The 16,670-nt window shown below is 37.7% G+C and overlaps 2 protein-coding genes across 2 annotated transcripts in view; one reads left to right on the top strand and one right to left on the bottom strand.

Moving 5' to 3' along the window:
- The window catches only part of VWC2 (von Willebrand factor C domain containing 2), a 136,714-nt gene extending 134,037 nt beyond the window's left edge, over positions 1-2,677 (top strand). The window contains exon 5 of the transcript XR_010842354.1: positions 2,504-2,677. The gene's annotated coding sequence lies outside the window, so the exon portion shown is untranslated. The remainder of the gene's footprint in view (positions 1-2,503) is intronic.
- Positions 2,678-4,114: 1,437 nt separating this feature from the next.
- Positions 4,115-16,670, bottom strand: part of ZPBP (zona pellucida binding protein) — a 97,496-nt gene continuing 84,940 nt past the window's right edge. Inside the window, exon 8 of the mRNA XM_059074706.2 lies at positions 4,115-4,228. Coding sequence (XP_058930689.1) covers positions 4,134-4,228 — 95 coding nt within the window. The 3' untranslated portion in view covers positions 4,115-4,133. The remainder of the gene's footprint in view (positions 4,229-16,670) is intronic.

Below are 16,670 nucleotides of genomic sequence, written 5' to 3'. Positions count from 1 at the left end.
GACCTTTGCTGGACTCGAGAGAGAATGGAAACCACTGCATCAGGGCTCTCTGTAACTGACACACATCTTCACCACTAATCAGCTTGTAAACTTGGGGAAGTTATACAATTATTGTGACTCAATCTTCTCATGTACGAAATGAGAGTAATACAGTAATAAATCACAGAATTGGGTAAAAAAAACATGAAAATATACGCAAAGGATTTCAAACAAATCTTTTCACATAATAAGCACTTGGTACATAACACTCGTTAGCACCAGCAGCAGCGTAATTATACAAGGAAAGCTCAACCTCACCAGTACTGCAGAAAAATGAAAGTATATGGGAAACTATTTCCATCTGTCAAGATAAATAATTTAAAAAATGAATTCAGGGAATTCCGTGGTGGTCCAGTGGTTAGGCCTCCGCACTTTCACAGCTGGGCCTGGGTTCAACCCGTGGTCAGGGAACTAAGATCCCACAAGCTGTGTGGTGTGCCCCCCCCCAAAAAAAATAGAATTCAGAGAGGGTGCAGTGAAATGTATACTCTGATATATCACTGGTGGGACTATAAATTGATACAATTCTTAGGAAATAAATTTGGCAAATGGTCCTAAGGATTAGAAATATCTGAACCCAGTAATTCTACTTCTGGGCAGAAAGAAGACTTAAAAATACCACAGAGTATTAAGAAAGAAGATGTTAACTGTAATGCTACATAAAACAGCAAAAGTCTGGAAGCAGCAGAAATGTCCAACAATTAGAAATGATTAACCATACTATAGTAATTCTGCTGAAATGTATCATATATAATAATCATTCAAATTATGTTAGTGAGGTGTATAAGATGGTATGGAAAATACGTATTAAGGGACATACTGACTGCATATACATGAATAAAACATATAACATGAATAAAAAATCACACAAAAGTAGGAAATTTACCAAAATGTCAACATTGCTGATATCTGGGTTATGAAACTGTAAATGGCATTTTCCCCCTACTTCTAATTTCCTCTATTTTACCTATTTCCTGTAATGAACTCTCTACCAATTAGGATGCTTTTAGCTGCAGAAAACCTAACTTACTTTAACGAAAGGAACTTTCCTGTCTCACAGAACTGGGGAGCCCAGGGCAGGCTGGGATTCAGACACAATAAGGGTAGCGATTCAGCAGCAGCATCAAGTGCCGGCTCTTGCCATGTCTCCACTCGGGGTCCTCAGCGTGGGCTTCTTCCTCAGGCTGTTCACCTCACGGTTTCAACCAAGCGGCGGCCAAAAAACAGGCACGTGCTGACTGGCCAAGAAGGATAGTCCTCTGGAGTAAACAAACTTGGTGCTCTGTTGGGAAGAAGGGGGGCGAATTGATACTGGAGAGTGAGCAACAATGCCTTCCCCAAATGCCTACTCCTGTCATTTGCCAAAGTATGTTTACTGCTTCCAAGATTTTCCAAAGTAACTTATTTCACTGTAGAAGACCTGGAAAACAGAGGGTATCAAAAAAACCTCACACAGGACCCTATCACATAGCATGACCACTATTAACATTTTGGTTCATTTGTTTTAAAACTCTAAACAATACTACACAACATTCCACCATATGGAAACAGCATAATTTATTTAACCATTTTATTCTTGTAGATAATTTCTGTTAATTCCATTTTCATTATTAGTACCATCGGATGGAATATTTCACCTGATCTCTAATTTGCTTCCTTTGGATAGTGTCCTTTAAGTGAAATTACTGGACCAAACTTGTTAAGACTCTTTTTACATATTGCCAAATGAATACATATTACACACCTATAATGAGAAAAAAATCTAATTGATAAAATACAAAATGGGAACCGTATTTCCCATAAGTTCACACGTCAATGTAAACGTCAGATTGTGTAATTAAGAAAAAAATGTTTTGTTAAAATTAAGGCATTATATAAATGTAAGATCTTATTTTGATATAAACAAAAATAATGAACACCTGTAAGTGTCTTATGACAACAATCTCTCTTAGGGATTAGTTTACAGTTTTTATCATACATATTGTCAATTGCTTAAAACAACTTTCAACATTCCACAACCTGTCTATTAATATAACAGAAGCAACTTTTATCTTAGTTATTATTTATACTCACAGGACTTTAATAATCTATGAATTAGTTTAAAAATTATTAAGCACATAACTATGTGCTTTGAAGATGACTAGGGAACTAGGAATACACTAGTATAATTGAATGTGGAAGACAGACACACAACCAACTAAAATAAATGTGATATGTGGTAAAACAGAGCCAAGAACATCTCACTTTGAGAACCAAGAAAAAGAAGTAATTAACACTTCTCTTTCTTTTCCTAGCTCATCCTCTGCTTAAATTTCTACCAGCTGTTCTTTTTGCCTGGACTTTTAAATCTGACCTGTTCTGCCCCCTGGAATTTGTGTGGCCTCATTTCTGGTCTGCCTTCATAAGCTGAAAGTCCATGACTGGCTCCACTCATTCTCCTGTCACTTGTCTCTTCTCATTCCAGATCACCCGTCTCTTCTGACCTCCAGTGCCCGTCCTCACCATGTCACCCCTGCCGCTGCCTTCCCAGCTGACCAGCTAGGGGGCTAGTACTGGTCACGCCTCAGAAGGATGTATCAGAAATTAAACTTCTCTGGACTTTTAAATAATAGGAAGAAAGTAATCCAGACTTACGGAGTACAAAGCAAAGAATATGTACTCCAATGCATCTTATTATTAAATTAATAAATTTGGAAAACTTTAGAAGCTTGCACTACTTTTACAGATGGAGACTTAATAGGGCTTTTGCTAGTTACAGAAAGCATGTGCTAGAGGAACAATATCTCACCCACACAGTAAAACGGCAAAAATACGTGACTTAATAGTGGAAAGACGGCTCTTGACAAACCTCTCAAAAATATATGAAAACAATTACGTCATGATTAGGAAAGTCCAAAGGGATTGTTAAAGAAAGATCAACAGGGCTAACAAAGAAATGTCATTTCCCTTCCCTCTCTTATTTGTGTGAGAATTCCAGAGTAATGTTTGTCCACAGGACGACGGAGAAGCTAATGTATTTACTGGACACTTTCAAAAAGCCATGCAGAGCCTCGGTGTAAGTACATGCCTCTCCTGTCCAGTGTGCTGCACAGCTGTGCCCAGATCCAATCTGTGTGCATTTGCCATTTACATATGTTCACGTCTCCAGAAAGGAAATATGAAAAGAAAAACAGGGAACGTTACAAGAGAGTGTAAAGTGGATACGAATATAATTAAAACAGTAATTAGAAAACTGAGAAGCTACTAATTTTGTAATTTACTCATGTATTTTCCTGGTAATTAATATTTAAATTTTGGTAGTTTTTCATATTCAAACACAACATCCCAGGGTGAGAGAGTAAGTATTAGGTGGTCACAGCAGTGGTATCTGTCACAGAACACTGTAACAGTGAAGGAAGTGAAACGACTGCTTGATTCTCACCCCTAGAGGTGCTGCTGGGGAAAGAAACTGCTTAGTTTCTCTTTCTCTCCACGTTGTGAAAGCTCAAATGTTAATTTAGGCACATACAATGATTACTCCATTCAAAAAATGTCAAAAAGGTAATTTGAGGGACTTTCAACTGAAAAGTTTAAGATCACCACATTGAACTATATTAAAAACTCATAGTGTGTTTGGGACTAGGTCTTAAAGTGGCTAAAAATTGCAATAATTAAGACTTGCGGTGACTTTGAGCTATGAAAGGTCAAATCCCATAAAATTAAAGGAATGAAACAAGCTGAAATTAAAATGATTGTGGAAGAATATGGTGGCCTGAGATTAGTCAACATATAATAATGATAGAATGGGCTATTTTTGAAAAATCATAAAAAAATCTTTTGGGCTAACCCAATACAGTATATTTGAAACTATTTTAAAAACAGTGATCCAAGAAATATTTTGGAGTCATACGTAGGTCTGGCACTAATGAATAAAGATTACTGGATGTTCTGTATATAAAGCATTTGGACATACCATGTTTCAATTAAAAGGATGACACCATATTTTGGTAATATCTAATATATTTAATTTTGGCATAATAGTGATTTATTATATAGTAATATTTCAAAAATATACTTTTGTGTTTAACAACCACCGAAGAGCTCAAAATAATGGCCTATAAACATGCTTTTGCTCCAAACACCAAGCTGCTATTGCACTGAAGGCAGTGAATTCCATCGTGGGAGTTATAAGATCCAGGGCTGCAGATCACTGTGAATAAAAAATAAGTTAATAAGTAATGGTTTCCTAATGCCATGTAAATTAACTTTACATGGAGGATAAATTTTCAAAGAAGGTTCTTTTTTTTCTTTTTGTTTTTAATTGTGGTAAAATGCACATAGCATTAAAATTTGCCATTTTAACCATTTTTAAGTATACAGTTCAGTAGTGTTAAATGTATGCAAATCATTGTACAACTAATCTCCAGAACTTCTGCATCTGGGAAGAACTGCAACTCTATACCCATTAAACATCTCCTCATTCCCCCTCTCCCAGCTCCTGGCAGCCACCATTCCACAATTTGTTTCTATGAGTTTGACTCCTCTAAATGCCTCAGGTAAGTCAAAAGTTTTAAGTTTTCACTCTAATCCAGCTTAAACCAAGACTGACCTAACATAGCTTTACTGACCACACGATGCTGACAGCAGAAGGCTGACTGGGCCATCCTGTAAGTTACAGAAGAAGCCACAAGGGGTCAAGGACCAAATGTGGCTACCAGATGGTGCAAAGTGGCCACGATTTACATGAATAAAGACACAGCCCCCCATAAGGGAAGGACTTGCAAATCACTTCTAACAATGCTCTGATTTCAAATCCCATTTCTATCATGGGCTAAAGGTGTAATTCTGGAAAAATTACTTAGCCTAAAACGTAACTCAGTCTGGTCATCCCTAACATAAGGACAATGTATACCATGAATACGTCACCACTACTCCCTCTGTGCGATGGAAAGTAAAGAAAGGCAGGAAGAAACCAAGGTCAAATACATTCTCTGCCATTGATTAACTTTGGGATCCTGGGCAAAGTAGTCAATTCTCTTAGTTCTAGTTTCCTTATTTGTAAAACAGGTACAGTAACAATCAAGTCATAGCATTATTGTAAGGACTGAAACCAGATGACTTAGATGAAAAGGCACCCAGCATGTGATGGGCATTCAATAAATGCTTAACCCTATGCATTGCGGGGTTGCTGCCTCTACTCACCTCTTCCACTGTGGGGGGCGGGCATCAAGGTCATGGGATGCCATCAGCCCCTAACTGGGCTGGGGTCTCTGACTAACCTATTGCAGATGTGGTCAGCCAAGGGATCACTAAGATGTTACTAACAGCACATCTAAGGCATGGGTATCATGGGCCATCAAAAAACATTCTTGGCTTCCCTGGTGGCGCAGTGGTTGAGAGTCCGCCTGCCGATGCAGGGGACACGGTTCGTGCCCCCGTCCGGGAAGATCCCACATGCCGCGGAGCAGCTGGGCCCGTGAGCCATGGCCGCTGAGCCTGCGCGTCCGGAGCCTGTGCTCCGCAACGGGAGAGGCCACAACAGTGAGAGGCCCACGTACCGCAAAAAAAAAAAACATTCTTTTTCTAGCACCCTGATTTAATAATACATGTCACTGACTGGGTCTGGGTCATATTATATTATTTAATTTCTTATTCTTTTTAAAATAGATTTTTTCAAATTGGGAAATATCTTAACCGCCACTCAGAAAAAGTATTTTCCATTCTAGGTTCCACAGAGTTCCTCAAGTTTTAATAGACATTTTATTTGGGAATTAATGTTCCAGATGGAAAAAAAATTGGTAAACAAAGTTAAATAGATTTATTTGCTGCAGTAATAGGAGTGTTTAAAGTGAAAAGGTATGTGGCAAAATTCTAATGATATAATATTTCTCAAAGGTGTGTGATCATGGTACACTTTCTCTCAAAACACATATTAATTATTTCTTGATGCACAAATATGGAAAGATTTAGTGAATGTATTGAAAGTGTCAAATCATTACATATGGAGAAGAGAAACCTGCATGCAGTCTTTACACACAGACTTTATATATGACCGTAACAAACAGAACTGATACTGGCGTAAAATCATCTAAACCAAAGTTTAAATAAATAATGATATTCTAATAAATATTCTTATAATTTAAAAGACCTTCATAATATAGTACGTGTTATACCACAGAGCCCTTATCTGTAGCACTCTCTCCTAGGATATATCCTGAAATACTTTGTTCTCTTTTAAATGGAATTGAGGAAAAATGCTAAAATGTTATTTAAAGTACAAAATTAGTGAACTTTTCTTCCAGGTCTGAGTCCCAGTGAGTAGAACCATCTCCCAGCTACAGTTATGAGAGCAGCCTGATTAAAACTTGATTATTTCAATAAGAAGAGAAGGAAGCATTGGTGACTGATCGGTATCGACATATGAAGAAATAAGTAAATACAGGAAAATATCTTAATGAATTTTGGATAGGGAATAAGTCCTTAAAAAGGGAAGTGACTAGCCATAATAGAAAATAATTGATACATGTGGTATTAAAATTAAGAACTTAAAGTAACAATAGTCAAGAAAACTAGGAAATAGTTGCAGCTATATAACCAACAGAGCACTACCATTCAGAAAACACACACAATTCATATAAATCAATGAGAAAATGACAGAAAATAATAGGAAAACTTAACCAATCAGGCAAATTCTTATGTACTGAAAACTACCAAAAATTGCTGAAAGAAATCAAAGACACAAATGGAAAGACATCCCATGTTCATTTAATATTGTTAAGATGTTAGTACTACTAACTATCCATGAAATCTCTATCTATGAAATCTCTAGATTCTATGAAAGCTCTATCAAAATCCCAGTGGTGGCATTTTCAGAGATAAAAAAATCCATCATAAAACTCATTTGAAATCTCAAGGGACTCAGAATAGCCAAAACCATTTTGTAAAAGAATAACAAAGTTGGACATCTCACACTTGCTGACTTAAGTACTACAAAGCTACAGTAATTTCAGTGGTCTGGTACTGACATAAAGACAGAATTACAGACAAATAAAAATAGAAATAAACTCCCAAATAATTTTTAACAAGGATACCAAGATCATTCAATGAGGAAAGGACAGTCTTTTCAACAAATGGCTGAGAAAACTGGATATACACTTGAAAATGAATGAGGCTGGACTCACCTTACACCATATATACAAAAATTAACTCAAAATGGATCAAAGACCTAAACATAAGAGCTAAAACCATGAAATTCTTGGAAGAAAACATAGAAAAAGCTTTATGACATTAGATTTTACAATGATTTTTTTATATGACACTGAAAGCATGAGGACAAAAGACAAATAATTAAATTGGACTACATCAAAATCGAAACTTTTTCTGCACACTTGAACCAAGGAAAGGCCATGTGAGGACAAAATGAGAAGGTGGCCCATTATGCCATCTGCAAGCCAAGAGAGAACTCACCAGAAACGAATCACCAGCACCTTGAACTTGGGCTTCCAGCCTCCAGAATTGTGAAAAAAATTTTGCTTAAGCCATCCAGTATACGGAATTTTGTTATGGCGGCCCAACCTAATACAGTCTTTATCCAAAAGAACTAAAAGTAGGATCTTGAAGAGTATCTGCACACCCATGTTCAGTACAGCATTATCCACAATAGCCAAGAGGTGGAAGCAACCCTATGTCCATTGACAGATGAATGGATAAAGAAAATGTGGCATACAGATGCAGACAACGAAAATGTGGTACATTAGTGCTGGGCCACCTAAAGTGATGTTAATGTGGGAATGTGAAATTATAAAAAGTACCGTGGAATGGGATGAAAATGTATGATGGTCATGTACTACACATGTTGGAGGTGGGAATGTGATACATATACACATACATACACAACAGAATAGTATTTAGCCTGCAAAAGGAAGGAAATTCTGACACATATTACAACATAGATGCCAAGTGAAATAAGCCAATCACAAAAGGACAAATGCCACATGATCTCATTTACATGAGGTACCTAGAGTAGTCGCCAAATTTACAGGGACAGAAAGAAGAAGGGTGGTTGTCAGGGACTGAAAGGAGGGAAGAATGGTGAGCTAGTGTTTAATAGGTATAAAATTTCAGTTTGGGAAGATGAAAAAATTCTGGAGATGGATGGTATTGACACTTACACAACAATGTGAATGTGCTTAATGCCACTAATTTGTACCTTTCAATATGCTTAAAAGGTTAAATCTTATAATATTTTACCATAATAAAAAATGTGATATATTACATAATCATCAGATTGCAAATATTTAAAGTTTGGTTATGCAAAGAATTGGCATAGATGTAGACAGGATCTGTCCTACATTGCGTTGTAAAAGTGTTTTCTAAATTTTTTGTATTAACCCAATCTGACATATTTTAATGAATTGCTCATCTTATGATCCAATATTATCTAAAAACCTAGGATATACAAACAAAAATATTCACACCACCATTGTCTGTCACAGTAGAAAAACTGAGAAGTAGGAAGAAATTTCAACCAACAATAAAACAGATATATACTCCTTGATATATTCATAAAATAGAATATTATATAGAAAAGAAAATTTTTAAAAATTGTGTAATAATCACAAAAATGTCCATGAATCTCACAGATACAATTTGCATTACTGTGAATCTGTTAAAATAGACTATCATTAGACAGATTCTCAGACTGGATTTTTAAAAATCCAACTTTATGCTGTTAACGTAAAAACGTAAATTTTAATCAAATTAATCTACACCTGCACTGCACTCATAAATAAAACCTCAACTACAATTTTATTTTATATAACTTGACAAATCAATTTAAAATGGACAACTAAAAAGAAAAAAGGTGGTTTACCCTCTCTACACATCAAGGCATTAATTACCACAAACAGTAAAACAAAAGAGTACCCTTTAAAAGACATATATAGTTGTGTGTATGTACACATATGTGTATATACATACAAATGTAGGTGTGTGTATATATGAACCATATATTATAAGTATATATATACGTACGTATACACACACACACACACACGGTATGTACCCTTATTTTATGGACCTGAGAGTAAAGAAACAAAATTTAAAATTAATAAAATAAATTATTAGAGAATTTTTTCCTGGTTGTGAGGCAGGTAAGACTTTTATAAGGGCAAACAAATAGAGAAAATAAGCAATAAGACTTATACAATATTAAACAAAAAATAATGCACCAAAGACAATGTCCACAATGCTAAAAATCAAGTGGCCAAGGATTCTAATTCTAGCTTATATTGAATTAATCAATCTGCACAAAATACTTATAACATCTGGAAAGAGGAAACATACACTATTTGACAGCCTTGAAAAGGCAGCAAAGACAGGCAAATGGGTAAAAGTATTATTATATATTTCAGCAGTGGGTAATCACCACACTATGTGGTGGTGCATGGGTGGCTAAAACTGAAGCAAAAATTATGTCTACTTGGTTACAAAAAAATGAGAGGACAGACTTCTAGGCCACCAGAAGATATAGAAAGTAATGGGAGAAATTCAAGGAAACAGGTAGAAACAGAAGCAAGAACTCTAAAATCTCATATGAATTCCATGCTGATCACTGGCTGACGTGAGACCTTCACATTAGTCAATGATATTGCAAGAAGTTCAAAACCAGGAAGAGTTGGAAAGCTGAACAAACTGAGAAGATGCTGCCTACAATGGGAGAGACAGTTTAGATTTTGAATCTAGCATATTTCTCTCTTCAGAGCAAAAATAAGCCAGAAGACTGTACGTAGCACTACCAAAAAAGTTTAGCATATAATAAAAATTATTAGATTTTCAAAGACACAGAAAACTAACTCATAGTCAAGAGAAAAAAATCAATAAAACATTCAAAATAACAGAGGTGTGGGTAATTAGCAGATACAGACTTTAAAGCAGCTAGCATAAATGTATTCAAAGACATAAAGGAGTAAATTATCATAAGTAAACTGATTGAAAAATCTTATCAGAGAAATGGAAACTAAAAAGCACAAGAACTGAAAATTCTAGACCCCAAAAGTAAAATATTTGAAGTAAATAACAAAACAAAACAAAACTGGATGTGCTTAATAGCAGAATAAAGACAGAAGTAGAATATGTCAGTAAATACAAAGACATACCTATAGAAACTGTCCATTGTGTAGAAGAAAGAGAAATAAGAGTTTTAAAAAAATGAATAGAGTAACATCAGCAAAGATGCTGGCAGTTCCAAATGACAGTCCCAACTAAAGAAACATGAAAATAATCAAGCAAAAACTCTCAGAATTAACTTTCAAAGAACTCTAAAAAACAATCGACAAATAGGAAATAGTAAAATGGCAGAAATAAGTCCTTTCTTATCAGTAATTACTTTCAATGTAAATGGATTAAATTCTACAATCAGAAGACAGAAACTGGCAGAATGAATATTTATGATCCAACTGTATGCAATCTGGAAGAGACTCACTTTAGACCAAATGAAACTAGGTTGAAAGTGAAAAAGTGGAAAAAGATAGTCCATGGAAACTGTAATGAAAAAAGAGCTGGCACTAATTCAGATTAAACAGATTTTAAGTCAAAAACTGTTATAAGAGAAAAAGGAAATTACATATTCCTAAAAGGATCAAATCACCAAGAAGATATAAGAGTTATAAAAATATACACACCAAACAACAGGTACAGAAAATATATAAAGCAAACACTGGGAGAACAGAGGGAGACATAGCTCCAAGACAGTAATACTTGGAGATTTCATTACCTCTCTTCCAATAATGGAAAGAGTTTCTAGAAAGAGGATCAATAAGGAAATAGAGGACTTGACAACACTATAAACCAAATAAATTACCAGACGTGTATAGAACACTTCACTCATAGCAACAGAATACCCATTTTTATCAAGTACACATGGAATATTTTCTAGGACAGGCAATATTTTAGGACATAAGACAATCCTTCATAAATTTAAAAAGAACGATATCAGGGGCTTCCCTGGTGGCGCAGTGGTTGAGAGTCCGCCTGCCGATGCAGGGGACATGGGGTCGCGCCCCGGTCTGGGAAGATCCCACATGCCGCGGAGCAGCTGGGCCCGTGAGCCATGGCCACTGAGCCTGCGTGTCCAGAGCCTGTGCTCTGCAACAGGAGAGGCCACAACAGTGAGGGCCTGCATACCACACACAAAAAAAGAATGAATGATATACAAATCACAATAGAATGAAGCTATTGAAGAAATCAGTAACATGAGAAAACGTGGAATGTTCACAAATATGTGGAAATTAAACAACACATTCTTAAAAGGCCAAGAAGATAAAGAAGATATCAAAGGGGAAATTGGAAAACATATTGAGATGTATTAGAATGAAAGCATAACACACCAAACCATATGAGATTAAGTGAAAGCAGAGGAACATTTATTAGTAGTAAATGCCTATATTGAAAAAAAAAAGAAAGATCTTAAATCAATAACATAACTTTACATCTGAAGGGATGAAAAAGCAACAAACTAAATCTACAGATAGCAGAAGAAAAAATTTTAAAAGATTAAAGTGAATATTAATGACAGAGAGAATTTAAAAAATAGAGAAAAGCAAGGAAAACAGAAGTTGATTTTATAAAGACTAAAAGGATTGACAAACCTTTAGGTAGACTGAGAAAAAGAGAGAGGAGAGAAATTTCCAGAAAGATGGAACATCACTACCAAACTTACAGAAATAAAAAGGATAAGCCAATTTTAAGAAAAATTATATGCCACCAAATTAGGTACACTAGAAAAAAAATGAAAAATACCTGGAAACACACGTGTTACAAAAACCGACTGAAGAAGAAACAGAAAATCTGAAGAAATCTATAACAAGTAAAGATATTGAGCTAGTAACTGAAAACCTCCAATAATGAAAATCTCAGGGTGAGATGGCTTCACTGGTGAATACTACCAAACAGTTAAAGAAGAATTAAACCAATTCTTCTCAAACTCTTTCAAAAACAGAAGAGGAGGAAACACTTACTAATCAATCTGTGATAGCAGCATTGCCCTGACATCAAAGCCAGATAGAGTTATTACTAAGACAAGGAAATAAATGTCAATATCTCTAGAATGCAGATGCAAACATCCTCAACAAAATACTAACAAGCAACTTCCAACACTATATTAAAGCATTATTCATCATAATCAAGTGGGATATATCCCAGGAACTGCAAAGGTGGCTAAACATATAAAAACCAATCAAAGTAAAATACCATACAAATAGAAGGAGGGAAAAAAACCTACATGATCATCTCAATTGATGCAGAAAAAGAATTTGACAAAATCCAAAATTTTCATCATAAAAGCACTCAACAAAATAGGAACAAAATGAAAAAAAATTCAATCTGATAAAGGTCTTTTATGAAAAACCCAAAGCTAACATCATCTTCAATAGTGAAATATTAAAAGTTTTCCCCCTAAGATCAAGAACAAGGCAAGAATGTCCTAAAGAAAGTTCTACAGAGAGCAATTAGGCAAGAAAAAGAATAAAAGGCATCTGAATTATAAAAGGAAAAGTAAACTAATTGTAGATGACATGATTGTGTGTATGTACACACACACACACACACACACACACAGGGAGAGAGAGAGAGAAACCTGTAAATACACATATACACACGGTACTAGAGCTAATAAAGGAATTCAGCAAAGTTGCAGGATACAAGATCAACACACAAAAAGTGGTTATGTCTATACACTAGCAGTGAAAAATCCCAAAAGAAAAGTAGAGAAGCAATTATATTTGCATGATAATCCACAAAAAATCTAGATGTAAATTGAAGCAAGAAGGTTGAAGACTTGTAAAATTAAAATTATAAAACACTGTTGTAAGAAATAAAAGAAGACCTACATAAATGGAAACACATCCTATGTTGGAGAAGTGGAAGACAATATTGTGAAGATGACAATACAATCCAAAGGAACCTATAGATCAATGTATCCTGTATCACAATCCCTCAGGTTCATTTTTTTTTAACATCTTTATTGGAGTATAATTGCTTTACAATGGTGTGTTAGTTTCTGCTTTATAACAAAGTGAATCAGTTATACATATGTTCCCATATCTCTTCCCTCTTACGTCTCCCTCCCTCCCACCCTCCCTATCCCATCCCTCTAGGTGGTCACAAAGCACCGAGCTGATCTCCCTGTGCTATGTGGCTGCTTCCCACTAGCTATCTATTTTACATTTTGTTTTGAAGAGAGGAAATAATGATCTTCAAATTCACATGGAATTGCAAGGGGCCAAAAATATACAACATAGTTTTGAAAAATACAAACCTAGAGTACTCACACTTCTAAATTTCAAAACTCCCTACAAAGCTACCATAATCAAAACAGTGTAGTACTAGAAAAGGAGAGAAGGTACACTAATGGAATAGAACTGGGAGTCCAGAAATAGCCACAGCCATCAGTGGCAAACTGATTTTCAACAAGGATGACAAGATCACGCAAGGGGGAAAGGACAGTCTCTTCAGTGAAAAGTCCTGTGATGACCAGATAGCCACAAGCCAAGAATATATTTGGACCTGTAACTCATACCGTTTTCTAGAACTTACCTCAAATCATCAATGACCTCTTTGAAAAAAAGGAAAGGGGTAATTTTTTCACAATTTTGTATTCCATAATGGTTTTTTAGAAATAACACCAAAAGCATCAGCAATAAAAAAGAAAATAAACTGAACTTCATAAAAATATAAAACTTCTGTGCACAAATGGACATTGTTAAGAAAGTGAGGGAAGAGAGAAGATGGCGGAAGAGTAAGACGCGGAGATCACCTTCCTCCCTACAGATACATCAGAAATACATCTACACGTGAAACTGCTCCTATAGAGCACCCACTGAACGCTGGCAGAAGACCTCAGACCTCCCAAAAGGCAAGAAACTCCCCACGTATCTGGGTAGGACAAAAGAGAAAAGAAAAAACAGAGACAAAAGAATAGGGGCAGGACCTGCACCAGTGGGAGGGAGCTGTGAAGGAGGAAAGGTTTCCATACACTAGAAGTCCCTTCGTGGGCAGAGACTGCGGGTGGCAGTGGGGGGAAGCTTTGGAGCCGCGGAGGAGAGCGCAGCCACAGGGGTGCGGAGGGCAAAGCGGAGAGATTTCCGCACAGAGCAGCGGTGCTGACCAGCACTCACCTGCCCGGGTGGGCGGGGGGCTGGGAGCTGAGGCTCGGGCTTCAGGTGGGAAGCCGGGAGGGGACTGGGGTTGGCGGCATGAACACAGCCTGAAGGGGCTAGTGCGCTACAGCTAGCCGGGAGGGAGTCCGGGAGAGGTCTGGAGCTGCTGAAGAGGCAAGAGACGTTTTCTTGCCTCTCTGTTTCCTGGTGCACAAGGAGTGGGGATTAAGCGTGCTGCTTAAAGGAGCTCCAGAGACAGGCGCAAGCCGCAGCTATCAGCGTGGACCCCAGAGACGGGCATGAGATGCTAAGGCCGCTGCTGCAGCCACCAAGAAGCCTGTGTGCGAGCACAGGTCACTCTCCACACCTCCCCTCCCGGGAGCCTGTGCGGCCCGCCACTGCCAGGGTCCCGGGATCCAGGGACAACTTCCCCGGGAGAACGCACGGCGCACCTCAGGGTGGTGCAACGTCATGCCAGCCTCTGCCGCCTCAGGCTCGCCATGCATCCATGCCCCTCCCCCCCCCTGGCCTGAGTGAGCCAGAGCCCCCGAATCAGCTGCTCCTTTAACCCCGTCCTGTCTGAGCGAAGAACAGATGCCCTCAGGTGACCTATGCGCAGAGGCAGGGCCAAATCCAAAGTTGAATGCTGGAAGCTGTGCGAACAAAGAAGAGAAAGGGAAATCTCTCCCAGCAGCCTCAGGAGCAGCAGATTAAATCTCCACCATCAACTTGATGTACCCTGCATTTGTGGAATACCTGAATAGACAACGAATCGTCCCAAATTGAGGAGGTGGACTTTGGGAGCAAGATATATTATATTTTTTCCCCTTTTGCTCTTTTTGTGAGTGTGTATGTGTATGCTTCTGTGTGAGATTTTGTCTGTATAGCTTTGCTTTCACCATTTGTCCTAGGGTTCTGACCGTCCCTTTTTTTTTTTTAACCTTTGAAAATTTTTCTTCTTAATAATTATTTTTTATTTTAATAACTTAATTTTATCCTACTTTATTTTATCTTCTTTCTTTCTTCCTTTCTTTCCTTTCTATTTTTTCTCCCTTTTATTCTGAGCCGTGTGGATTAATGGCTCTTGGTGCTCCAGCCAGGCGTCAGGGCTGTGTCTCTGAGGTGGGAGAACTAACTTCAGGACCCTGGTCCACAAGAGACCTCCCAGCTCCATGTAACATCAAATGGCGAAAATCTCCCAGAGATCTCCATCTCAACACCAAGACCCAGCTTCACTCAACGACCATCAGGCTACAGTGCTGGACATCCTATGCCAAACAACTAGCAAGACAGGAACACAGCCCCATCCATTAGCAGAGAGGCTGCCTAAAATGGTAATAAGGCTACAGACACCCCAAAACACACCACCAGACATGGACCTGCCCAGCAGAAAGACAAGATCCAGCCTCATCCACCAGAACACAGGCACTAGTCCCCTCAACCAGGAAACCTACTCAACCCACTGAACCAACCTTAGCCACTGGGGACAGACACCAAAAACAACGGGAACTACGAACCTGCAGCCTGCAAAAAGGAGACCCCAAAGACAGTAAGATAAGCAAAATGAAAAGACAAAAACACACAGCAGATGAAGGAGCAAGGTAAAAACCCACCAGACCTAGCAAATGAAGAGGAAATAGGCAGTCTACCTGAAAAAGAATTCAGAATAATATAGTAAAGATGATCCAAAATCTTAGAAATAGAATAGACAAAATGTAAGAAACATTTAACAAGGACCTAGAAGAACTAACTAAAGAGGAAGCAAACAACGATGAACAACACAATAAATGAAGAAAGTGAAAAAACTCTCTGAGAATAAACATTTGGAAATCATACACATGCTAAGGTCTGAGTATAAAGAATATGTAAATAGCCCTTAGAACTCAACAACAAAAAGAAAGAAAACCCAATTTAAAAAATGAACAGAAGGGCTTCCCTGGTGGCGCAGTGGTTGAGAGTCCGCCTGCCGATGCAGGGGACACGGGTTCGTGCCCCGGTCCGGGAGGATCCCACATGCCGCGGAGCGGCTGGGCCCGTGAGCCATGGCCGCTGAGCCTGCGCGTCTGGAGCCTGTGCTCCGCAACGGGAGAGGCCACAGCAGTGAGAGGCCCGTGTACTGCAAAAAAAAAAAAAAAAAAAGGAAAAAATGAACAGAAGACTTGCCTAGACATTTTTCTGAAAATATACAAGTGGCCACCAAGTACAGGAAAAAATGCTCAACATCATTAGTCATTTGGGAAATGCAAGTCAATACTGAGACCCTACTTCACACACAAGGATAGCAATAACTTTTTTAAAGGAAAATAACAAGTGTTGTTGAGAATAGTTACCCTTGTATATTATTGGTAGCACTGTAAAATTGTGCAGGCACTGTGTTTAATAGTTTGAAAACTGCTCAAAAAAGGTAAACACAGGATAGCCTGTGTATAAAGTATAAACAAACAACGCAATATTATTCAACCATAAAAAGGAATGACATACTGATACATGCTACAA

This window comes from Kogia breviceps, chromosome 9 (genome assembly GCF_026419965.1).
Source record: "Kogia breviceps isolate mKogBre1 chromosome 9, mKogBre1 haplotype 1, whole genome shotgun sequence".
Lineage (NCBI taxonomy): Eukaryota > Metazoa > Chordata > Mammalia > Artiodactyla > Physeteridae > Kogia > Kogia breviceps.
The sequence above is the reverse complement of the archived record's forward strand: the minus strand, read 5'-3'. Positions and strand labels throughout refer to the sequence as shown.